The sequence below is a fragment of the Nicotiana attenuata genome, chromosome 3, assembly GCF_001879085.1.
Source record: "Nicotiana attenuata strain UT chromosome 3, NIATTr2, whole genome shotgun sequence".
NCBI lineage: Eukaryota > Viridiplantae > Streptophyta > Magnoliopsida > Solanales > Solanaceae > Nicotiana > Nicotiana attenuata.
The window spans coordinates 57,085,421-57,111,266 of NC_031991.1; the positions used below are offsets into that span (position 1 = coordinate 57,085,421).

General features: G+C 36.7%; 3 protein-coding genes and 1 pseudogene across 3 annotated transcripts; 3 read left to right on the top strand and 1 right to left on the bottom strand.

Moving 5' to 3' along the window:
• Positions 1,145-7,942, top strand: LOC109224666 (endochitinase 3-like). Its single transcript, XM_019389200.1, has 3 exons — positions 1,145-1,679; positions 1,874-2,036; positions 7,423-7,942. The coding sequence occupies exons 1-3, from the start codon at positions 1,178-1,180 to the stop codon at positions 7,814-7,816; spliced, it is 1,059 nt and encodes a 352-aa protein (XP_019244745.1). The 5' UTR covers positions 1,145-1,177; the 3' UTR covers positions 7,817-7,942.
• On the top strand, positions 10,503-12,355 carry LOC109223811 (flavonol synthase/flavanone 3-hydroxylase-like). The gene is made up of 3 exons (XM_019388249.1): positions 10,503-11,020; positions 11,312-11,633; positions 11,955-12,355. Exons 1-3 carry the CDS (start codon positions 10,662-10,664, stop codon positions 12,222-12,224), a joined length of 951 nt encoding a protein of 316 aa, XP_019243794.1. The 5' UTR covers positions 10,503-10,661; the 3' UTR covers positions 12,225-12,355.
• On the bottom strand, positions 16,352-17,152 carry LOC109224392. Its single transcript, XM_019388974.1, has 3 exons — positions 17,051-17,152; positions 16,820-16,966; positions 16,352-16,732 (listed from the first exon to the last, which is right to left on the bottom strand). The coding sequence occupies exons 1-3, from the start codon at positions 17,150-17,152 to the stop codon at positions 16,352-16,354; spliced, it is 630 nt and encodes a 209-aa protein (XP_019244519.1).
• Positions 18,068-24,844, top strand: LOC109224393 (annotated as a pseudogene).

The window sequence follows — 25,846 nt, forward strand, 5'->3', positions numbered from 1 at the left end:
GTACTTAGTATTAAATAAATTCTCCAGCCTTTAAAAAAAAAAGAGGTTAGATTAAATTAACCCACATATATGCAGACTGACAAGTACTAACTACACCAATAATATATCCTATTATACTTTCATGCAATTAGGTTGGTCGATTATATGGCACTACTTAAATCGTTAATGCTTTCTATAATCGAAACATCGGTTTTAGATCTGGATCCGGACCCTCAGCCCCACTACTTTTTGGTTAGACCTCCTCAATGGACTAAATCACATAATTGGAAATAAATGGTAGAACAAATTTTGAAAAAGTAAAGTATCTGTATTGGGAAAAAACTGAATTTAAATATTGAAGATGACATGTCATGACACGTGGACCAGTCAAATAGTCAAAGCATGACAAACAGTTAGAAGACACGAGCAACAATAGATGCGGGAGAGAAGATTCTTAAAGGTACGAGCTATTATCCAGATGAAACGAGACTCGTACCTGTTCGAGCCATTTAAAGCTCGAAGATCAGAAGGAATTGAAGAATGAATCTGATAGCGTAAAAGAGTCCAAATTCAACATTAAATGTCAAATACGTTAGAGAATTTGTATTTAATAAGAATGATTGAGTAACGTTTCTTTGAATGTCATTTACTGCTCGTAATTGCCTCATTAAGACAAAGGTATTACACTTTCTCTTAGAATTGACTATAAAAGGAAAAAGTCACAACATCTGTAGGACACGAAATATCATTCCGATTATACGGAAATATACTCTTATTCATTGCTTCATTGTTGTTCACAAAATCTCTTATTTCTTGATTATCAGTAACCCGATTTCTCTATTAAATTCTAGTTTTAACCAAATATTCAGTTTTTTTGTTAAACAGTATCCACAACTCCTTTTAACTTAGAAAGGACCAGCCAACCTATTTAAATAAAATATTATTCAATTTATATATTCAAGAACTCGATTCCCGTTGGAATACATAATTAAGTGATCAGAAAAAAAAAAATCTTCGTAAATTAATCAACGTAATTAACTCTTACGTGAATCTGACCAATGAAAAAGTCAGATTAATTTAGCAGTGGAGAAAAGTGAACCGAATATATTCCAGCATATATATATAGTCCTTGGAGACTTCTGCTATAAATAGCTTAGCATCTAACCATTGTTAATCATCAACTGATCCTTCTCATTTAATGATGAAAATGAAGCTAAGCCACATTGTATTTGCAACTCTTTCACTTCTCGCTTTGTTACTGATCCCAAGAGTATTGGCCGCACAATGCGGTGAGCAAGCCGATGGTGCACTGTGCGCCTCTGGTTATTGCTGCAGCAACCATGGTTGGTGTGGAACCACCGGTGATTATTGTGATCCAGACAAGTGTCAAATCCAGTGTCCTTCACCGTCTCCTCCACCTCCTCCATCCACCCCAACCCCTTCCCCTCCTCCACCCACCCCAACCGCTCCTCTCCCTCCTACTCCATCCCAAGACATTACTGAAATCATTAGCAGTGATTTATTTGATGAGCTGCTTTTGCATCGGAACAATGTTGCTTGTCCTGCTAGGGGCTTCTATACCTACGATGCCTTTGTACAAGCTGCCAGGAATTTCATTGGTTTTGGCACCACTGGCGATATTACTGACCGTAAAAGAGAGGTTGCTGCGTTCTTGGCTCAAACATCGCATGAAACTACTGGTAATCTTTAGCAATTTAATTACGTGCTTATAATAATAATAATCCAGTTACTTATACTCAGCTTTTTGGCGAAATATATCACAAGTTATATACTCCTGATTAAAATGCCTATGTCCCTTTTGTTTAATTATTTTTTTTCCAGCCAACTAGTACTTGTGTTAAATTCCTAAGTTAAATGATATGTCCTTGGACAGGTGGTTGGGACACTGCACCTGATGGCCCTTATGCATGGGGTTACTGTTTCAAAAGCGAAGTAGGAAACCCTGATGACATGCCTTCCTATTGCGAACAAAACGTTGAGTGGCCCTGCGCTCCTGGCAAGAAATATTATGGACGAGGCCCCATCCAAATTTCATAGTATGTTCCCTTCTCTTTTTAATTTGCACATAAAGTAATACTCCTTCAGTTCAAAAAAGAGTAGCACTATTTTCTTCTTAGTCCATCCAAAAAGAATAGTAACTTTTTAAATTTGAAAATAATTTTAACTTAAACTAATTGCCATTTTATTGCCACACAAATATTATGATATATTAGGATCAAAGTTCCAAAAATTTCTTTCTTTGTTAAACTCCATGCTCACGCAAACTACGCATATAAATTAAAACAGAGTGAGGGCAGAGTGAGGGCATGTGCTTTGTAAATCTACTTGTCCTATGATTTAAGGAAAAAGATCAGAAATCTCTTGTTCTGAATAGATGAAAGAGAATCCAAATTTTGATAGTAGGAATTGTTGGGTTTTTAAGGTATTTAATTAATATATTAAATACTTAAAAGAGGGTGAATGGGAAATGGAGGGAAATGAAATTTTTGAGTGAAATTTTAAGTTCCCCCTCCCTTGGCAAATGGGCATTGTCCCATATTGGAAGAGGAAGAGGTTTTTTATGGGTATATAAGCAATTGCTCTTCTTCTAGCTCTTAAAGAGTTGAGAAGAAGGCAAGCCTCGCGCCATCGTCGTCGCTCGCTCGGCTCGGCTTCGGATTCGGATTTGGTCAAATAATCGATTGATTGATTAACTTTTTGGACCAAATTTATTTGTTAATAGTAAAATATTAACAGAAATGTTATTAAATATTTGTTTTAATAACAAAATATTAATATTAAATATTAATATTAAATCCAATTTATTTTCCCTCTTTATTATTGAGTAAATGGCCATTTATGTAATGGCATTTATGTTGTGGGCGTTTTGCATAAACAGCCATTCTTAAGAGACCCAACTTTGGCTATAAATACAACACTATTCTGCTCAGAATTTTAACTACAATTTTCTGAGTTTCCTCTCCTTCTTCTGCATACTTTTAGCATCAAAACAAAGCAAAAAGTAAGTGTGATTTGCTACCGAACTTTGTGTTCGCTGAAACACTGGGGTTTGAAGTACCACTACACCAGTGTGTAATTCGTTCTATCCTGGGAGGAAATAATCCATAACCTTGGGTACTAGGAGGGGATTAAATTCCTTAAGGAAACACTGTGAATTCAGTGGGCTCGAATTGGTTTATGTCATTTCTGTTTATATTCATTACTGTTTATATTCATTTATATTTCCAGAATTTATTTTACAAATACAGTGTAATAACAAGCTTAAGGAATTTAATAATTTATTTTCTGTATTTGTACTTACTGTTTCTGGAAGAGTAAAACCTTTGTGGTTTTGTACTCTATTAAAATCTACGTGATTTTAACGTTTGTGTCATTCTTTTACAGAAATGACTAATGAGAATGAGAACCAAGCGGTTCCAATGGTGACTGCCAATGCGTCAACAAGCCGAACGACACCGGCAGCATTGGCACCGGCGGAGAAACCCGAAAAATTTTCCGGGATTGATTTCAAGCGCTGGCAGCAAAAGATGTTCTTCTATCTGACTACTCTAAGTCTCCAGAAGTTCATCAAGGAAGATGTTCCTGTGTTGTCCGATGAAACTCCAGAAACTGAACGCTTTCTCGTAATTGAGAAGAAGTGATAGGGGTGGTGAATATGAATCTCCTTTTGAACAAATATGTTTAGAATATGGAATTATTCATCAAACAACGGCCCCTTACACGCCCCAATCCAATGGGATTGCAGAAAGAAAGAATCGTTCATTAAAGGAGATGATGAACGCATTATTGATAAGTTCTGGTTTGCCACAGAACTTGTGGGGGGAAGCCATTCTTACGGCTAGCCGAATACTAAATCGAGTACCCCATAGCAAAACACAATCCATTCCATATGAAAAATGGAAAGGAAGGAAGCCCAACTTGAATTATTTTAAAGTGTGGGGGTGTTTGGCAAAAGTGCAAGTTCCTAAACCCAAAAGGGTAAAAATAGGACCGAAAACCGTTGATTGTGTTTTCATAGGATATGCAACTAATAGTAAAGCATATCGATTTCTGGTTCATAAATCAGAAAATCCCGACATTCATAATAATACGGTTATAGAATCAGATAATGCTGAGTTCTTTGAAAATATATATCCGTATAAAAAGGAATGTGAGTCGATTGGTGAAGGATCTAAACGACCTCGGGAAGAAACAAAAGAAAGTACACTTAACCAAGAGGATCCAAGACGTAGTAAACGTCAAAGAACGTCTACTTCATTTGGACCAGATTTTGTGACTTTCTTATTGGAAAATGAGCCTCAAACATTTAAAGAAGCTATGTCTTCTTCGGAATCATTGTTATGGAAAGAGGCGGTCAATAGTGAAATAGAATCCATACTGAACAACCATACATGGGAATTGGTTGATCTTCCTCCTGGAAATAAACCGTTGGGTTCTAAATGGATCTTTAAGAGGAAAATGAAAGATGATGGCACTATTGACAAGTATAAGGCAAGACTTGTGGTCAAAGGGTATAGACAACGAGAAGGTCTTGACTATTTTGATACATACTCTCCAGTTACAAGAATTACATCCATACGAACGTTAGTAGCGTTAGCTGCAGTTTATGGTCTTGAAATTCATCAAATGGATGTTAAGACGGCCTTCTTAAATGGAGAGTTGGAGGAAGAAATTTACATGGAACAACCTGAAGGGTTTGTGGTTCCAGGTAAAGAAAAGAAGGTCTGTAGACTTGTTAAGTCCCTTTACGGATTAAAACAAGCACCCAAACAATGGCATGCTAAATTTGACCAAACAATGTTGTCAAATGGATTTAAGATAAATGAATGTGATAAATGTGTGTACATTAAAAATGTTCCAAATCACATAGTCATTGTTTGCTTATATGTGGATGATATGCTCATAATGAGTAATGACATTGCCAACATAAATGCTACTAAGCGTATGCTAACTAGCAAGTTTGATATGAAAGACTTGGGAGTTGCTGATTTAATTCTGGGAATTAAGATCCATAAGACTTCTCAAGGTCTAGCATTGTCACAATCTCATTATATTAAGACAGTACTTGAAAAATTCAAGCACTTGGGCTTTAAAGTTGCAAAGACTCCAATTGATGTGAATCTTGCATTAGCAAAGAACAAAGGCCAGAGCATATCACAATTGGATTATGCTCGTGTGTTGGGTTGCTTAATGTACATCATGAATTGTACACGACCAGATATAGCTTGTGCTATAAGTAAATTGAGTCGATATACGAGCAATCCAGGCCAATCTCATTGGATGGCCATGAAACGAGTTTTGGGGTATTTAGTACATACCCAGGACTTTGCTTTGCACTACAATAAATATCCTGCGGTCATTGAGGGATACTGTGATGCAAATTGGATCACCGGATCAACTGATTCCAAGTCCACAAGTGGATATGTATTCACTATTGGTGGAGGAGCGGTATCTTGGAAGTCATCCAAACAAACTTGTATTGCCCGCTCTACAATGGAGGCTGAGTTCATAGCCTTGGATAAAGCCGGTGAAGAAGCTGAATGGCTCCGGAATTTCTTGGAAGATATTCCATTTTGGCCCAAACCGTTGGCACCAATATGCATACATTGTGATAGTCAAGCGGCAATTGGAAGGGCTGGGAGCGTTATGTATAACGGTAAGTCTCGCCATATACGACGAAGACATAAAACCGTTAGACAATTACTCTCTAGAGGAATTATCACGATTGACTATGTAAAGTCAAGTGATAATGTGTCGGATCCACTTACAAAAGGCCTAACTAGAGAGGTAGTTGAGAAGTCATCAAAGGGAATGGGACTGTGGCCGAGAACAAGTCATAGTGGCGGTAACTCTACCTAGAAGACTGGAGATCCCAAGATCTAGGTTCAAGGAGATCAAACAAAGTCATTTATGACGGTTCAACATTGTCAACTAAACTTTTGGTCCATTCTCGTGATGAGACAATGTTCAGTACCAAGGATAAAGCATTAAGGCTTTTTAATGATTTCTAAATTTGATACAGGGTATATCAAATAGTGTATCTACGGGATGACACGTTTAGGAATCACCTATGTATGTGTGAAGTGTTAGCCGCTTCAAGGAGAACACAGCAAGGCCAGTTCTCTACGCACTTATGAAACCAGGCAGTGTTCATGGCTGAAACGAACACAACAATGAGAACCAAAGACGGTTAAGGGTTGGTTGTGTGACTTGTGGTTCTCTAGGTATACACTAAAGTTCGACGGTTCAAAGATATCAAATCTACCGATTGATCGAGTATATCCGACATAAGTTCACTACGGAAAGTTCAAAGGGAAACCTACTTATCCAGATGCAATTAATCCTTACTTGTGAATCACACAGTTTTTCATGCATACTTCCGTGATATAGCCATTCCCCATTCATGTGGGGGATTGTTGGGTTTTTAAGGTATTTAATTAATATATTAAATACTTAAAAGAGGGTGAATGGGAAATGGAGGGAAATGAAATTTTTGAGTGAAATTTTAAGTTCCCCCTCCCTTGGCAAATGGGCATTGTCCCATATTGGAAGAGGAAGAGGTTTTTTATGGGTATATAAGCAATTGCTCTTTTTCTAGCTCTTAAAGAGTTGAGAAGAAGGCAAGCCTCGCGCCGTCGTCGTCGCTCGCTCGCTCGGCTCGGCTTCGGCTACGGCTACGGCTTCGGATTCGGATTCGGATTCGGATTCGGATTTGGATTTGGATTTGGATTTGGTCAAATGATCGATTGATTGATTAACTTTTTGGACCAAATTTATTTGTTAATAGTAAAATATTAACAGAAATGTTATTAAATATTTGTTTTAATAACAAAATATTAATATTAAATCCAATCCGTTTTTCTGTTTTGGTAACAGAAAAGTAACTACCCTCTTCAATTTTCCCTCTTTATTTTCCCTCTTTATTATTGAGTAAATGGCCATTAATGTAATGGCATTTATGTTGTGGGCGTTTTGCATAAACATCCATTCTGAAGAGACCCAACTTTGGCTATAAATACAACACTATTCTGCTCAGAATTTTAACTACAATTTTCTGAGTTTCCTCTCCTTCTTCTGCATACTTTTAGCATCAAAACAAAGCAAAAAGTAAGTGTGATTTGCTACCGAACTTTGTGTTCGCTAAAACACTGGGGTTTGAAGTACCACTACACCAGTGTGTAGTTCGTTCTATCCTGGGAGGAAATAATCCATAACCTTGGGTACTAGGAGGGGATTAAATTCCTTAAGGAAACACTGTGAATTCAGTGGGCTCGAATTGGTTTATGTCATTTCTGTTTATATTCATTACTGTTTATATTCATTTATATTTCCAGAATTTATTTTACAAATACAGTGTAATAACAGGAATAACATATAAGGTTATACCAGCAACTTTGCTTATTCCTTTTAACCATATTTCAGCAACTACAATTATGGACCTTGTGGAGTTGCCATAGGAGAAAACCTCCTAGGTGATCCTGATTTGGTGGCTGCAGACACAGTAATCTCATTCGAAACTGCACTTTGGTTCTGGATGACTCCTCAACCACCAAAGCCTTCGAGCCACGACGTCATCCTCGGGATATGGGAACCAACCCCATCCGATATAGCAGCCAATAGGCTCCCTGGTTATGGGGTTATCACGAACATCATCAACGGAGGATTGGAATGCGGTCATGGCCCTGACAAGAGGGTAGAGAGTCGAATTGGCTTTTACTTAAGGTACTGCCAAATTCTTGATGTTAGCCCTGGCGAAAACCTTGACTGCGGCGACCAGAGGTCTTTTGCCGACGGAATCTTGTTCAACTCTGTGTAGAATAAAGCTACTACTCTTGTACTAGTTCTTCTAATTGCTCGTGTTAATCCATTAAGTGGATGCTTGCAATCTGACAATTGTGAGCATGTCTTGACGCCATATAATAAAGAAGCGAGATTTCAAATATCCTCTATGTAGTAGAATCAATTACTCAAATGGTTACTCAACTATCCCAAATTATCTCCCAAAGTCACTTTTCTTTCGTTTGTAACAACAAAGTCACTCAGAAGGTCACTCAACTTGATTTTTCAAATTTTGGATTGCCAAATACCTATTTTACCCTCTAAGTTATAAACATTTACTCCCTCTGTTCCGGTTTATGTGAACCTATTTCCTTTTTGGTCCGTTCTAAAAAGAGTAAACCCTTTCTAAATTTGGAAACAATTTAGCTTAAACTTACAATTCTACCCTTAATGAGAAGGGTTTATAACCACACAAATACTCTGGACCCTTTTTGACTTGTTTAAGACCACAAATTCCAATAGTCTTCATTTTTTCTTAAACTCCGTGCCCAGTCAAACAGGTTCACATAAATTGGAACGGAGGGAGTATCTTTTTTTTTTTTTTAAAAACTTTTTAATATTATGATTTTTTCCGTTTTAATTTATATTATGGACTTACCTATAGAATAAATAAATATTATTTATATATATAAAAAAATAAAAGTATTTAAGCATATATAATGCTGGAATAACAAAATAATGAGCATAGTAAAAATATTAATTAGAATAATTTGTTCGTAATAATAATTTTACTATTAACAATAAAAATTCGAAAATTTAATTACACAATTCAGAATGAAAGAAAATAAAGGTAGTAAAATATATATTCCATGCACACGTAATATTAAATAATTATTTAAATAAAGGTATTTTTATAATATACATTATATATTATTAGGTTTCTACCAACTTTTCGACGACACAAAGTTATGTCACCGGAAAGCATGGGGACTATCTGTATAGGGTAAAATATGTTATGTTAAGTCGTGCCTGGAATATGTATAATATAATTGAGCATAATTTTCAAGAATATATAATTTATATTATAAAAAGACCTTTACTGAAATAATTATTTTTATATTACGTGCATGGAATATATATTTTACAACCTTTATTTTCTTTCATTTTGAATTGTGCAAATAAATTTTTTAATTTTTGTTGTTAATATTAAAATTATTATTACTAACAAATTATTCTAATTAATTTTTTCACTATGCTCATTATTTTGTTATTTCAGCATTATATATGCTTAAATACTTTTTATTTTTTTAATATATAAATAATATTTATTTATTTTATACGTAAGTCCACAATATAAATTAAAAAGGAAAAAAATTATAATATTAAAAAGTTTAAAAAAAATAAAAAAAGATAAATGTTTATAATTTAGAGGGTAAAATAGGTAGGCAATCGAAATTTTGGAAAATCTAATTGAGTGACCTTCTGAGTGCAATAAACATAGTTCAGTGACTTTGTTGTTACAAACGAAAGAAAAGTGACTTTAGGAGATAATTTGTGATACTTGAGTGATCATTTGAGTAATGGACTCTTATATAGTATGAGTCTTAACTAATCATTAATTGGCTTGATGATAAATTTAACTGCATTCCTCTAGACGACATATAAAATGGTTATTATATTTCACCTCATTTAAGGAAAACAGGGGAAGAAAATAGAGCATAATATACCTTTTCTGAGCTGATCTCGTACAAAATCCTGAAAGTTTCGTGGTGACTCGAGAGCAGTTAGTCCTGATAATGTTTTACGGTCAGAGTGCAAACGTAAGTACGTAACGTTAGAAGGCTACTAAGTCAAGGGTACAGAGATGACATTATCCTTTTTCCATTCCAAACACAAAACTAAATATAGAACTAAGTAGTGCAATTTTGAAACTTGAAACGAGAGATCTCATGGTTTGAAGTAGCAGATTCTGCTTACATCCAACAAATTATAAACTTATCACAAAGGAAACATAAAGAAGGATTGGCTAAGGATATATACAGAGCTACAAATTCTAAATGAGTAATAGCTCAACCGTGGGCAGAGCTTATCTCTCCTCTTTCTCTACAAACGGATAAAGAAGGTAAGAAGAAAAGTGTGATCGAGTACTAATTAAGTACTCCTTCGCTTTCAAAAAGATTAGCATTATTTCGTTATTAGTCAATTTTAAAAAGATTTGCACCTTTCAATATTTTTTTAATAGAAAGCATTTATAGTCATACAAATGTTATGGCGGGTCTAATGACCACAAGTTTCAAAAGTTTTACAGCCACACATATGCTATGACGTATGTAAGAACAAATATCTCAAAAGTCTTTGCTTCTTCATCATTAAAGTTTATACTAAGTCAAACTGGAACAATCATTTTTGAAACGGAGGGAGTATAATAGCATATATTATATTTCTACCAGCTACCAAGCCAGAAGATTAAAAGTGAGCCTATGGTAGCCTACAATATGATTTACACTCGTGAGTCGTGATTATATATTTTCTTAGCCGAAAAGGAACGGAAACTAAATATTCCCTCTGTCCAAATTTTGACTACGTTGGTAGTTATTGCGATGGGGAATCTATATGATAGCAGGATTGGGGGGAAAAACAAAAATAAGTAGTTTACTATTGCAAGTTGCCTTTATAGACAAACATCAATATGCCTCTATTGTTATATGTAGAGTTGGTGGAAATAAACAACTGTTATATGGTAGCAGAAGTTGTTGCAAGTGGTCTTAGAATAACAAAGAAATTGCTGAATTTTTCTCAAACAACCTTTCTAAAATAAAATAAAAAACTGTTATAAAGAGGTGTAAAACAAAGTTGAGAGTCAAGAGAAGGAAATTAGCATCATGGCTAGTTTTGATATTCCAACAATTGATGTTTCTCCATTTTTGATATCAGAGGAAGATGAAGATGGGAAAAAGAAGGTTATGGAGCGAATAAGGGAAGCCTGTGTTAAATATGGCTTTTTCCAGATTGAGAATCATGGAATTCCTTTGGAGTTGCTGACCAGAACCATGGATTTGTACAAGACCTTCTTTGCTTGTTCAGATGAAGATAAATTATTGGTATCTCCAAAATCCGGTTCATCAATACCAGCTGGTTATTTGAAAAGCCCACAAAATTCAGCGGAGAAGAATGAGCACTTCGTGTTTCTTCCTTCATCCTCTGGCTTCAATGTCTATCCCAACAATCCACCTCATTTCAAGTATGTCTTCATATTCCCTTCCTCATATCTCCAATTTATACAATTCCAAGTTCCGAATGAATGATTTACACATAGTTCAGATGTTTTAATGTAACAAAAACAATTAGTTTTATATCTTTATTCTGATAGTGAATAAAGCTCAATTATTTCAATATGACAAAAAGTAATATTTTGACTTTACTAATATAGTAGGTAAAATTCAGTGACCGTGTATAAGAATTAGTCAAAATTAATGTTTAGCTCTTAAGGAGCATTATTTCCTCTTCGTGAAATATTTTTTATTATCCGTAGACAAGTTTTGGAGGAGATGTTTTCTCATTTCACAAAATTAGGAATGCTGTTGGAGAGCATCATAAGTGAGTGTTTGGGCCTCCCTCCTAACACCCTTGCAAAATTCAACGATGATCGGTCATGGGATTTCTTGATTGGTCTCCATTATTTTCCAGCGACAGAAGCTGAAGACAATGGGAAATCTGCACATGAAGATGGCAATTGCATTACTTTTGTGTATCAGGATGAAGTTGGAGGCTTTCAAGTGCACAAAGATGGGCAGTGGATCCCAATAGCACCTTCCAAAGACAAACTAGTTGTTAACATTGGTGATATTATTCAGGTAATTCGGTTAGTTTTTAACCCAAATAAAATGGCTAATTTCACGAATATTCATTTAATATTTTAATTTACAGCATTAAAGTCATAAAATTGAATTATTTAAATTCTGTAACGAAAAGATAACTCAACGAAACCTATATATCAAAGAAAATACTGACCTTGATACCCAAAAACGCAAGTGTTTGGTGCCATATGGATATATTGGCATGTAATTATAAGCATAGGTGCGTTAGCAAATGATCTTATATAAAAAATTATAATTCATTTTCTGATCAATTTTCTTTTTAAATAAACAACTCATGATGTGGTATATGGTATAAAGGTGTTAAGCAACAACAAATTCAAGAGTGCAACTCATAGAGTGGTGAGACCGAAGGGGAAAAGCCGTTACTCGTATGCATTCTTCTATAACTTGCAGGGAGACAAATGGGTTGAGCCATTACCACAGTTTACAGAGGAAATTGGAGAATCGCCCAACTACAGAGGATTCCTCTTCAAAGAATATGCGCAGCTGAGAGTCAAAAACAGGACTCATCCACCAACTAGACCTGAAGATCTCATCCATATAACCCACTATTCAATTTCTAATTAGACGGGAATTAATTCTATGTGATCAAAGGCTTTCCTCTATGTCGAAGGAAACATGGAAATAATATGTATTACTTCACTCAGAATTAATGTGGAGACAATTTATTTGATTATTATCTCTTCAATCAGCTATCCCATTTCACTTGTTTCCTGCAGAACCTCTTCTTTCATAGATTACTGGATTAAATTGTTCCGAACAATATCATACATGAAAGAGAACTGCGATACCATTTTGAGATCGTTTAATCTGTCGATATTTCAACATAAGAAACATGGTAAGCACTGTTAATTTAAAAGGCTCAATTTACAAGCTATGTGTCTTGATCGCTGTTCCGTTTAATTTAAAACTACTCAAATTGTATATACTGTTGGGAAAACAAATATTCCCGCCCAGGAATAATATCCACGATAAATAACAATAACACAAGAGAGTAACAACGACACCAAATCTTTTAACGGGGTAAAATACAATATCCGAGTGGAGCAATATTATCACTATAACATTACAACTTAGTAGTGTCAAGAGAGACTACTACAACTTCAAAAGAGATAACACTCTTTATTTTAGATACCCCACTACAATATTACTCGCACTCACTATTTATCTCACAGACTACAATCTGTGGATTACTCTCAGCTTTCTACTTCTCTCTCGTTTTTGGTGTACTTTAAATGAAACCGAATGACTCTATTTATAAGCAAAAGGAGCCGTCCAACTGAGCCAATCAAATTCATTCGTTGCAATTTGCAGATTTGAAAATTGCCATCTTGTTATCGTCCATATCAACTTTTTGCATTGCAACTTGTTGCCAACTTTTGTTTTGCTTTTTCTTTTATTTATTTTTAAATGGGTCCCACAAATCTCTCCCTTAATTTTGATTTTTCTTCTTCATTCCAAGTCTAGATCTCAGTCTCTAGAAGTCATCAAACTTGAGAGGCTTTGTAAAGATATCCGCAACTTGATCATGAGACTTTACATATTTCAACTTGACTTCCTTCTTGGCAATACATTCTCTGATAAAGTGATACCTTGTATCTATATGCTTGTTTCGATCATGATACACTGGATTTTTCGCGAGTGCTTGTGCGGATTTGTTGTCAATACAAATCTCTGTAGCTTCAATTTGTGGCAAATTGAGCTCCTTCAATAATCTTCTCAGCCATATAGCATGACACGTACAAGATGTTGCTGCTATATATTCAGCTTCACAAGTTGAGAGAGTAACAATTAATTGTTTCTTTGAACTCCAAGAAATAACAGAATCACCCAAGAAAAATACAAAACCAGTTGTGCTTTTTCTATCATCAATATCTCCCGCATATTCACTATCACAATATCCCATAAGGTTGAAATCACTAGAAGAAGAATAAAATAACCCAAAGTCAATCGTACATTTTAGGTAACGAAGAATTCTTCTAGTGACTTTCAAATGAGTGGAGGTAGGAGCTTCCATGAAGCGGCTTACTACTCCAATTGCAAAGAGTATATCTGGCCTGATACAAGTCAAGTACCTCAAACTTCCCACAAGACTTTTGAAAAATGTGGGATCCACCTTTTCTCCTTTATCAAACTTGTATAATTTTGTCTCACTCTCCATCAGTGTGTTCATGGGGTTGCAATCGAGCATGTTGAACTTCTTCAATATCTCTTTTGTACATCTTTCTTGAGAGATGAAAATTCCATCCTTCATTTGCTTCACTTCTAGGCCTAGGTAATATGACATGAGCCCTACGTCTGTCATCTCGAACTCACGGGACATATCTTTCTTAAAAGCTTCAAACAAACTTGGGTTATTGCCCGTGAAAATAAGATCATCAACATAAAGACAAACAAGTAAGATATCTCCATTAGTATGAACTTTAAGGTAAAGAGCATATTCATGGAGACAACGAGTAAACCCATTGTCTTGAAAATATTTGTCGATGCAACTATTCCATGCTCGTGGGGCTTGCTTTAATCCATATAAAGCTTTCTTCAACAACAACACTTTATCTTCATGGTTTTTGACCACGAAGCCCAATGGTTGTTCAACATAGACTTCTTCTTCAAGATAGCCATTCAAGAAGGATGACTTGACATCTAGTTGATAGATCTTCCACTTCATTTGCGCCGCCAAAGAGATCAGCAAACGAATCGTCTCCATGCGAGCAACAGGTGCATAGACTTCTTCATAATCAATGCCTTTCCTTTGCTTGTAGCCTTTAGCCACAAGTCGTGCCTTATATTTCTCCACATCTCCATCAGCATTCTTCTTTATTTTGTATACCCATTTCACTCCAATTGCTCGATGACCCTTGGGAAGAGTTGTTAACTCCCAAATGTTGTTATTTTCTATTGACTCAATCTCCTCCTCCATGGCTTGTCTCCACTTTTTGTTTGTAACAGCTTCATCAAAGTTCATTGGTTCACTGTCAGCAAAGAGACAACATAAAAAATCAAAATTAGTAACTTCTTCTGTGTCCTCATAGAGCTCTTGAATACTCCTTGTCCTTTGCGGCTGTTCATTTGAACTTTCTTGAGAAGAGGGAGATGCAACATTGGTTGGAGAAGGAGGTGGAGTTGTATCCTGCACAGGTTCCACGGTCTCTGGTTCTTCTTCATCACCAAAGTATGGAAGAAAATCATATGAAGCTTCGTCTTGAGCTTCCCAATCCCATGCCAATTCTTCATCAAATTCAACATCGCGACTTACCACCACCTTGCCACTACTTGGGTTGTATAATTTGTAGCATTTGAACTCGTATCATAGCCAACAAATACATGCTTGACACTTCGACCGTTAAGCTTTGCTCTCCCTTGATGTGGCATATGAGCATATGCTATGCTCCCAAAGACTCTCAAGTGCTTGACACTTGGCTTTCTTCCACTCCATACTTCTTGAGGGGTTTGATCTCTAACATTCCTTGTTGGAGACCTGTTGTTCAAATAAACTGCACAAGGAACAGCTTCGGCCCAAAATTCCTTGGGCATACTTTTAGCTTTCAACATACATCTAGCCATATTAAGAATTGTTCGATTTTTTCTCTCTGTAACTCCATTTTGTTGGGGTGAATAAGGTACCGTTAGAGGGCGACGAATTCCATGAGATTAACATAAGTCATTAAATTCTTTTGAAGTGAATTCGCCGCCTCTATCGGACGTTAAAACTTTAATTTCATAGCAATTTCTTTCTCCACAAGTACTTTGAAATTTTTAAAAGCACCAAAAGCTTCAGATTTTTGGTTCAAGAAATAAACCCAAGTCTTTCTACTAAAGTCATCAATGAAGAGCAGAAAGTATTTACTTTTATCAAAAGAAGGTGGATTGATTGGTCCACATACATCAGTAAGCTAAAGCGGTTTGGTTGATCTTGACATGGCCTCCTTTGGAAAACTCCTCCTTGCATGTTTTCCAAGAAGACAAGCTTCACACAATTGATTGGGATAACTGATTGATGGCATCCCATGCACCATGTTCTTTTCTCCCATTGCTTTGAGCGCTTCAAAATTCAAGTGCCCAAATCGCATGTGCCAACACCATGATTCATCTTGCACATTAGCCTTCAAACACTTTGCATCAATTGTTTTAAGATTCAGAAAAAATAATCTATTCTTTGCCATATGCACTTTAGCAATTAATTCCACTTGAATCTCTAAGCCAAAGATGCATATTTTTCATGTGGATGTCATATTCCTTTTCAAGAAGTTGGCCCAAACTCAAAATATTACTTTTTAATTCTGGCACATAATAAACATCTTGAATTAGCTTGTGACTACCATCTTTACAGGAGATCAGAATCATACCTATCCCTTCGATTTGAATCTTTGAGGTATCTCCAAAGGACACATTACCTCTCACTGTTTTATTGATCTCCACAATCTTTTCTTTGCATCCACACATATGATTGCTTGCTCCATTGTCCAAATACCATGAGCTGCAATCATCCCTGTCTTCTTCCTTGAGTGCCAGCAATAACGTTGACTCATCTTCTTCTTTCTTGTTGCAACAAGGTTAGCTTTCTCTTCAACATTGCTACGACATTCCCAAGAGTAATGGCCATATTTATGACAATTATAGCACTCAAGTTTTGATTTGTCATACCTTTGTCTATTATTTTCTTGATAGTAGCCACGTCCTCTTCATCCTCTATGTCAACGACCACGACCTCTGAATGTTTGGTGGATTTTAGCTTCATTGTTGAAGTTGTTACCGTTACTTCTTCCTCGTCCACGACCGCCACGGCCTCGTCCCCGTCCATTCCCTCGATAGCTCTTTTCACCTCCATAATCCTTGAAGGATGCCTGAGTTTTAAGAAGTTGCTCCAGTGGCACTTCCTGTCTCCTTTTGATCTTTTCTTCATGGGCTTGTAAAGAACCCTCCAATTGCTCCACCATCATAGAGTCTAAATCTTTAGACTCCTCAATGGCACACACCACAAAATCAAATTTAGGTGTTAAAGTGCGAAGGATCTTTTCTACCACACGGACATCTTCTATGTCCTCCCCGTATCTTTTTAATTGATTCACAACAGCCTTCACTTTTGAACAATAATCCGAAATGCATTAGGATTCTTTTATTTTTAAAACTTCAAAATCAGCCCTTAGAGTTTGAAGTTTTACCTTCCTCACTTTGTCAACTCCTTGAAGAGACTTTTGTAAAATCTCCCAAGCTTCCTTTAAGGTGGTAGCATTTGCCACTTTCTCAAACATGGCATCATCCAAACATTGGTGGATGAGCGTGAGGGCTTGTTGATCCTTCTTCCTTGTCTTTGCCAAGACATCTTTTTCATTTTGAGGCAGAGCTTCCTCATTATCGGGTTTTGCATACCCTCTATCTACGATTTCCCGCACCTCCTGGGAGCCAAGAATAGCTTTCATACGTAGACACCATTTCTCATAATTATCTTTTGTGAGACGGGAGTACTGAAAAGACAACGAACCATTACTCGCCATGGCTCTGATACCACGTTGTTGGGAAAACAAATATTCCCGCCCAGGAATAATATCCACGATAAATAACAATAACACAAGAGAGTAACAAAGACACCAAATCTTTTAACGGGGTAAAAAGACAATACCCGAGTGGAGCAATATTACTACTATAACATTACAACTTAGTAGTGTCAAGAGACTACTACAACTTCGAAAGAAATAACACTCTTTATTTTAGATATCTCACTACAAGATTACTTACACTCACTATTTATCTCACAGACTACAATATGTGGATTACTCTCATCTTTCTGCTTCTCTCTCGTTTTTGGTGTACTTGAAATGAAACCGGATGACCCTATTTATAAGCAAAGGAGCCGTCCAACTGAGCCAATCAAATTCATTCGTTGCAATTTGCAAATTGCCATCTTGTTATCGTCCATATCAACTTGTTGCATTGCAACTTGTTGCCAACTTTTGTTTTGCTTTTTCTTTTATTTATTTTTAAATGGGTCCCACATATACTGCAACCTTGTTCATTTCTTTCTTTTTCTTTTTTCGAATAATGTCAAGTACTCCTTATATTGTTAACTAATATATTCGTTTTGTAAGACAAACGTTAGCACATTATTGGATCTTTTCGGATTACTATGTGCCTAGAACTTTGTTTACTATGCATATAATACAGATTTGAGTATAAAACAAAGTTGTAGGATCAACTTTTATTTATGATGGATCAGCTGTCGAGATGCTGAATATTTATGTGGGGCAGAAACGATTAAGGGCAGTATTTAGTTTTGTGTCACATTTCACCATTTTATTTGAGTAAATAATTACATTACTTTATTATTTTTAAGTATGGAATACAAATCCATCCCCTTGTAGGGCATGAAAAGCTAAAATTGGTTAAACAGAATGAAACTTGGCTAAAACGTCATGGCTAGTTTTGATATTCCAACAATTGATGTTTCTCTATTATTGAAAGAGGAAGATGAATATGGGAAAAAGAAGGTTACGGAGCGAATAAAGGAAGCCTGTATTCAATATGGTTTCTTCCAGATTGAGAATCATGGAATTCCTTTGGAGATGTTGAGCAGAACAATGGATATGTACAAGATCTTCTTTGCTTGTTCAGACGAAGAGAAACTCTTGGTCTCTCCCAAGCCTGGGGGAACTGTACCACCTGCTGGTTATTTGAAAATTCCACAACATTCAGACGAGAAGAATGAGCACTTATTGATTCTTAATGCATCCTCTTGCGTCAATGTCTACCCCAAAAATCCACCTTAATTCAAGTACGTCTTCATATTATCTTAGGAGTGGCAAACAGGCGGGTCGGTTCGGATATGGTTCGGGTCGAAATGGGTAATGAAAAATTGGATCAATTATCCAACCCGATCCATATTTAATACGGATAAAAAATGGGTTAACCGGCGGATAATATGGGTTACCCATATTATCCATGACTTCTTGTATATGATAATTTTTGGGAGAATTCTTAGTCTCCCTGATAGAATCTAGGCTTGCGTGAACAATTAAATCCTAGTTTCCAGAGAATTCAAAGAATGAAGAAGGGAGGAAGAAAGAAGAAGTTGATTTCTGATTTCTTATTATCACTATACATTCCAAAAAATGCAGTATTTAACTATCTTCTAACAGCTTAACTAATCACTCACGTGTAAGTCACATGTGTTAGTGTGCATTGTCTAAAATGCCCTTCTTACATCTTATCTTTTAACTCTCAATACTCCCCCTCAACTGGAGGGTGGAATATGTCTAACACGCCAAGCTTGGATACTAAGAAACAATGTTGTGCAGCAGTCAACCCCTTTGTTAGGAGATCAACTAACTGCAAAGAAGAAGAAACAAAGCATGGATGTATAAGCCCTGCTTTGATCTTCTCTCTTACAAAGTGATAGTCTATCTCGATATGCTTTGTTCTCTCATGAAATATTGGATTTCCAGCTATTTGAATGGCTGCCTTGTTGTCACAGAACAGAGAAACAGGTTTAGACACTTTGATCCCCAAGTCTTCTAACATTCCTGTCAACCATGTGATTTCTGCAGTTGCGGCTGCCATGCTTCTGTATTCAGCTTCTGCTGAACTCCTGCTCACTGTAGGTTGTTTCTTTGATTTCCATGAAATCAAGGAATTGCCTAGTTTCACGACATAACCTATCACAGACCTCTTTGTGTTGAGGCATGATGCCCAATCTGAATCACAGTATGCACTAAGTTGATCAATGGCTCCTGCTTCCATCAATAACCCCATTCCTGGTGCTCCCTTGATGTATCTCACCACTCTCAATGCTGCCTCCATGTGTGATTGTTTGAGATTTTGAATAAATTGACTCAAAGTTTGTACGGCAAAGCTTATGTCAGGCCTAGTGATAGTTAAGTATAGCAACCTTCCTATCAATCTTTGATAAGCTGATTTGTCTTCTAACTCTGAATCTCCTGTCTTCCCAATGCATGTGTCATATTCCACTGTTGTCAATTTTTGATTTAAATCTATAGGAGTTGTAATTGGCTTTGCACCACTCAAACCTGTCTCCGAGATTAATTCCAAAGCATATTTTCTTTGATTGAGTAGGATCCCCTTCTTTGATCTTGAGACTTCAATTCCCAGGAAGTATCTTAATGTGCCTAAGTCCTTTACTTTGAACTTACTATGTAAAATTGTCTTGGCATCATTAATTAGACTGGAACAACTCCCAGTAGTTAGTAAATCATTCACATATATCAGTATAATGACCACCTCTTCTCCTTGGTGCTTTGTGAATAAGGAGTGATCAAATGCACTCTGTTTATAGCCATTCTGAGTAAGTGCATCAGTGAGTTTTATGTTCTATTGTCTGGATGCTTGTTTGAGACCATAGAGAGTTTTCATAAGCCTGCATACCTTCAACTCCCCCTGCTTGTGAAATCTCTGAGGTAACTGCATATAAACCTCCTCATAGAGATCTCCTTGTAGAAAGGCATTGCTCACATCCATTTGATACAGAATCCATCCTTTTGCAGCAGCTATACTAATAATGGTCCTGACTGTGACCATCTTGGCTACAGGGGAAAAGTTGTCATGGTAGTCCATCCCTTCCTTTTGATTATATCATTTTGCAACCAGCCCTGCCTTGCATCTCTTTACCTCTCCATTAGCTTTGTATTTGATTTTGTGTACCCATTTTGACCCAATGGCCTGCTTCCCAGCTGGTAAGTCCACTATCTCCCAAGTGTTATTGTCCTCAAGTGCTTTGATATCCTCTTTCATAGCTGTAACCCATCTGCTGTCATTGGAAGCCTGTTGGAAAGTGTTGGGTTCAACTTCAACTGAAAAAGCCTCCAAATATGCTTGATAACCTGTTGAGAGATTAGCATAAGTCAAAGTATTAGATAAGGGGTATAAGCAGCAACCAGTGAACTTCTTGGTGGTCTGATAATCCTTTAGCCAAACTGGAGGCTTTGATGTTCTTGTTGTCTTCCTAGAACCTTGATCATTAATAGGTTCCAGCCTGTTTATGTGAGGATCAATAGCAATCTCTGGTACATTGCTTGGGAGCAATTCTGCTGAAATATCTTGCACCTCATGTTCACCTTTAACTGCTTCTATATTTGGAGTTGTAAGATCAGTATCCAATATTTCTGCAATAGGTATATTGACATCTCCTGTGACTGGATTATTGTCTGTGGGTGGAATAGGAACATCTGTGGCTATAGTGGGGTATGATTCTTGTGGATCAGTAGTTGAAATTGATGATGAATAATCCGGTTGTAATGGCACAGTTGTTTGGGTAGGAAAACAGTCTTCTATAGTGGTTGTATTTTCTCTGAAAGGAAAGATATGTTCTCTAAAACTAACATCTCTGCTTACAAAAATAGAGTTAGTTCCAAGTCAAACAATTTATATCCTTTCTGAACTTCTGAGTACCCTATGAGGACTAATTTCCTTGCCCTCTTTGAAAACTTGTCTCCCTTTGGCAAATTGCTAGCAAAACATAAACACCCAAACACTTTCAAGTGATCAATAGCAGGTAGCTTTTTATACAAAATCTCATAAGGATACTTTCCATGTAATAAAGATGTAGGCCATTTATTGATCAAGTACACAACAATTTTAATACAGTCTCCCCAAAACCTGCTAAGCTTAATGCTCTAGCTACTTCAAGTATATGCCTATGTTTCCTTTCCACCACCCCATTCTGTTGGGATGTGTAGGGACAACTGATTTGATGCACAATACCTAAAGATGCTAGCAACTCATTACATCTAGAATTAAAAAACTCTTTCCCATTATCAGATCTTAACACTTTCACATTCATGTCAAATTGGGTTTTACCATTATAACAAAGTCTTTCAGCACTGTTACAACTTCAGACTTTGACTGCAATAAGCACACTCAGGTATACCTACTAAAATCATCCACAATCATAAGGAAATAATATTTTCTATCATATGTAGGCAATTTGTGAGGACCCCAAACATCAAGATGAATAATCTGGAAAATACAATCAGTTTTACTGCTGCTAAGAGGAAATTTCAATCTGCTTTGCTTAGCTAAAGGACACACTTCACAGTTGTGCTGTAGACTATCTACTGCTTCATTGCCATTATTGATGGATGTCCTAATTTCATATGCCAAAGACTGCTTTCATCATTCTCTTTGGTAACCATTGCTGCTCTAGGCTTCTCTCTCCACTTTAGTATATAAAGTCCACAATCCTCTCTACCAATCCCCATCACCTTCCCATTGTAAAGACCCTGCAAAAAAGTCAGGGAAGAATAGGGCACAACACCTCAATTCCTTGGTCAATTTGGAGACTGACAACAGGTTAAACTTAAAATCAGGAACATATAAGGCATCCTTCAATTCACATCCTCCTAGGATATATGCATTTCCTTTGTGTGCTACTGAACATTTGCTACCTGTTGGAACCTGCACTTTATGGTTTCTTTGTTGATTAATATTCTCTAAATTAGATAAGATCTCCTTATTACATGTAATATGATGAGATGCTCCTGTATCTATTATCCACTCACATAGAGATGTATTGGACAGTAATGTGGTTATACCTGCCATAAGTGCCTGACCATCACCTGGAGGTGTTTTGTTCAAAAGATCTAATATTTGCTTGTACTGGCTTTCAGTAAAAAACTGTCCAAGTTGTTGTCCTTGAGAGGAACCTGCAGTCTCTTCTGAAACCAGGTTAGCAGAAACTCTGTTTCCTTGGCCCTGTTGTTTCTTCTTGCTTTTAAAATCAGGAGGATACCCTATGATTTTGTAATAATTTTCCTTGAGATGTCCTTTGTATCCACAGTGCTCACAAACAATCCCAATCTTCTTAGCCTTATAGCCTTGATTCTGTCCTGCCATCATAGTCGAGGGTTCCCTGTTCACTTCAAGCACACCTAACTCACGTTGGCTTTCCTCTTGAATAACCAAAGCATAGGCCTAGTTTACAGTCAGCACTGGTGTTTTCAGCAATATCTGGCTTCTCACTTGGCTATAGCTTTCATTAAGTCCAACTATGAATTGCAATAAACGTAAATTCTTAAATTGTTCAATGAAAGGTCTAGTCTCTTCACATCACAACTTGGTGCTGGAACTAACAGATCTATTTCATCCCAAAGGTCTTTCATTTTTGTATAGTATGATGTTACAGAATCAGTACCTTGCTTTAGTGATCCAATTTGTATCAACAGAAGGTAAAAACGAGTAAGGTTAGATTTATTAAACCTCTCTTTGAACTCTTTCAACACTGTCTTTGCATTTGATGCATAGAAGATACTCGGCTGTAATTTTGCAGACACTGTGCGTCCTATCCATGAAAGAACCACTGCGTTGCATCTTTCCCATTGATTCGTCAATTCTCCTTTGTAAGAGCTTTTCAAGCAGGTTCCTTCAATGAAACCTAGCTTGTTCTTCACCAAAAGTGCCATCCGCATCGATCTGCTCCACAAACCATAATTTTCAGGTCCGGTGAGCTTGATATCGTGCAATGCAACTCCAGGTGTGTCTGTAGATGCTAAAAACAGAGGATGATTGTGATCAATTTGAAGATTCACTGTTTCACAATGGCCGATCAAATTGAAGCTTCTAACGGTGTTCGATGTTTAGATCCTACAGATTTACATCAACCCGCTCTGATATCATGATAGAATCTAGGCTTTCATGAACAACTAAACCCTAGTTTCCAGAGAATTCAGAGAATGAAGAAGGGAGGAAGAAAAGAAGAAGTTGATTTCTGATTTCTCATTATCTCACTGTACATTCCAAAAAATGCAGTATTTAACTATCTTCTAACAGCTTAACTAATCACTCACGTGTAAGTCACATGTGTTAGTGTGCATTGTCTAAAATGCCCTTCTTACATCCCATCTTTTAACTCTCAATACTCCCTAACTTGAGGAACCCCCAATTTGAGGCTTTACAAATGTAAAAGTTAGACCCATTGGTTATCCATTTTCTAAATGGATAATATGGTTCTTATCCATATTTGACCCATTTTTTAAAAAGTTCATTATCCAACCCATTTTTTAGCGGATAATATGGGTGGTTAACTGTTTTCTTTTAACCATTTTGCCACCCCAATATTCTCTTCTTCATTCGTCAACTTATACTTCCAAATTGGTTTGGTTTTTCTGGAAAATAATTTAGGAGAAAAGTCGTGTATTCGGATTTGTTTCAGATCTTTTCTGAATTCTGAACATATTGGAACGCTGCTTTTGTTTTATAAGAATTAAAACTGCTCTTACCGTGATTAGTGATGTTCCAAACAAATAGAGACTTGTATCAGAAGAGATTTGCTACAGTATTGGAATTTCGCAATCATCCGTTACTAAATTAGTCATAATTGAATCAAGGGGGAACCTAGCCCTAGTAAAGCCCCAGCTAACTATGTTATGGTGCTTCCAGTAAGAATAAAAAATAATTATCCCAACTTGCTTGAAATTACGGCGCAATTGTTATTGTTGTAGTATTAATCTTCTTAGAAAAATATTTTTTTTGATATTCTCAGGCAAGTTTTGGAGGAGATGATTTCGCACTTCACCAAATTAGGAGTTCTATTGGAGAGCATCATAAGTGAGTGTTTGGGCCTTCCTCCTAACACCCTTGCAAAATTCAATAATGATCGGTCTTGGGACTTCTTGATTGGTCTCCACTATTTTCCAGCAACAGAAGCTGAAGACAATGGGAAATCTGCACATGAAGATGGCAACTGCATTACTTTTGTCTACCAGGATGAAGTCGGAGGCCTTGAAGTGAAAAAAGATGGGCAGTGGATCCCTATAGCACCTTCCAAACACAAACTAGTTGTTAATATAGGTGATGTGATTCAGGTAAACTTAGCTGGTTTCAAAGTTAATATAATTACCATTGTCACAAAACTAAAAGAATAAGTTGTTTGACATTAATATTCCTTGTTTATGATTGTATGGAAAAAGGCGTTGAGCAACAATAAATTCAAGAGTGCAACTCATAGAGTGGTGATAGCGAGAGGAAAAAGCCGCTACTCGTGTGCATTCTTTTATAACTTGCAAGGAGACAAGTGGGTTGAGCCATTACCACAGTTCACTAAGGAAATTGGAGAGTCTGCCAAGTACAAAGGATTTTTCTACAAAGAGTATGTGCAGCTGAGAGCAAGAAAATGGACTCATCCACCAAGTAGACCTGAAGATCTCATCCATATATCCCACTACGAAATTTCTGATTATTAGAGAACTCTATATGTGATCAAAGATTTTCCTCTATGCGGGAAGAAACATGGCAATAATATGCATGAGTTGTACTCCAATTATATAGACAATTCATTTTAGTGTCAGTCTTCAATCAGCTATTCCATTTCACTTGTTTTCTGATTCTTAAGCTACATGTCAGAGATGTGATCTATTAACTAATTAAACGTGATTATGTTAATTTGGTTAGAGCGTATAGAAACTATGCTAGTCTTTCATACTGGGAGCATGCTCCTATTTTTATTATATGGTAAGGGAGAGTGTTAATGCACGAAGGGTGATGCCGTGCCGTTTGTGAGTGTTAATGCACGAAGGGTGATGCCGTGCCATATTGTGAGTGTAAAAGCACGAAGGGTGATGCTGTGCCATTTTATGAGAGTTAATGCACGAAGGGTGATGCCGTGCCGTTTCCATTGATTTATATTGTATGGTTGAGAGTAAAAGCACGAAGGGTGATGCCCAATTTTCGTCATTGTGCTTAATTGTTTTTACTGGTTAAAGGTATATTGACTGTTCTGGTTATCATATCTGTTGTATCTCTCATATCTTGTATCCCCTTAGCTTGTCCCCCTCCCAGTAGTACATGTTTAACTTTTATTTGTTGTTAGCTGGTACATATATTGTTATCTGCACAGGTTTATTATGTGGGTGTCTTGTCATAGCCTCGTCACTACTTTGTCGAGGTTAGGCTCGACACTTACGGAGTACATGGGGTCGGTTGTACTCATACTACACTCTGCACTTCTTGTGCAGACTTTGGTACCGGCCCTAGCTGATCGTAAGGCGTAGCAGCTTGGACTTGCTTGTTGGAGACTCGAGGTAGATCTGTTGGCATCCGCAGACCTTGAAGTCCCCTTCTACTTTCCTTATTTTACTGTTTCTTTCATCCAGAACAGTTGTATTTCTTTCAGACTCTTTTTGTAGAAAATTTTAGAAGCTCGTGAGTTGTGACTGCAGATCCGTATTGTAGTAGATGTTGGGCGT

Coding starts and splice junctions, on each gene's coding strand:
- LOC109223811 (XM_019388249.1), top strand. CDS start 10,662: ATGGCTAGTTTTGATATTCCAACAATTGATGTTTCTCCATTTTTGATA. Junction 11,021..11,311: donor AACAATCCACCTCATTTCAA/GTATGTCTTCAT, acceptor TATTATCCGTAG/ACAAGTTTTGGAGGAGATGT. Junction 11,634..11,954: donor ACATTGGTGATATTATTCAG/GTAATTCGGTTA, acceptor TATGGTATAAAG/GTGTTAAGCAACAACAAATT.
- LOC109224666 (XM_019389200.1), top strand. CDS start 1,178: ATGATGAAAATGAAGCTAAGCCACATTGTATTTGCAACTCTTTCACTT. Junction 1,680..1,873: donor AACATCGCATGAAACTACTG/GTAATCTTTAGC, acceptor GTCCTTGGACAG/GTGGTTGGGACACTGCACCT. Junction 2,037..7,422: donor GGCCCCATCCAAATTTCATA/GTATGTTCCCTT, acceptor ACCATATTTCAG/CAACTACAATTATGGACCTT.
- LOC109224392 (XM_019388974.1), bottom strand. CDS start 17,152: ATGGCGAGTAATGGTTCGTTGTCTTTTCAGTACTCCCGTCTCACAAAA. Junction 16,967..17,050: donor CTATTCTTGGCTCCCAGGAG/GTGCGGGAAATC, acceptor GTCTTGGCAAAG/ACAAGGAAGAAGGATCAACA. Junction 16,733..16,819: donor GAGTTGACAAAGTGAGGAAG/GTAAAACTTCAA, acceptor TCAAAAGTGAAG/GCTGTTGTGAATCAATTAAA.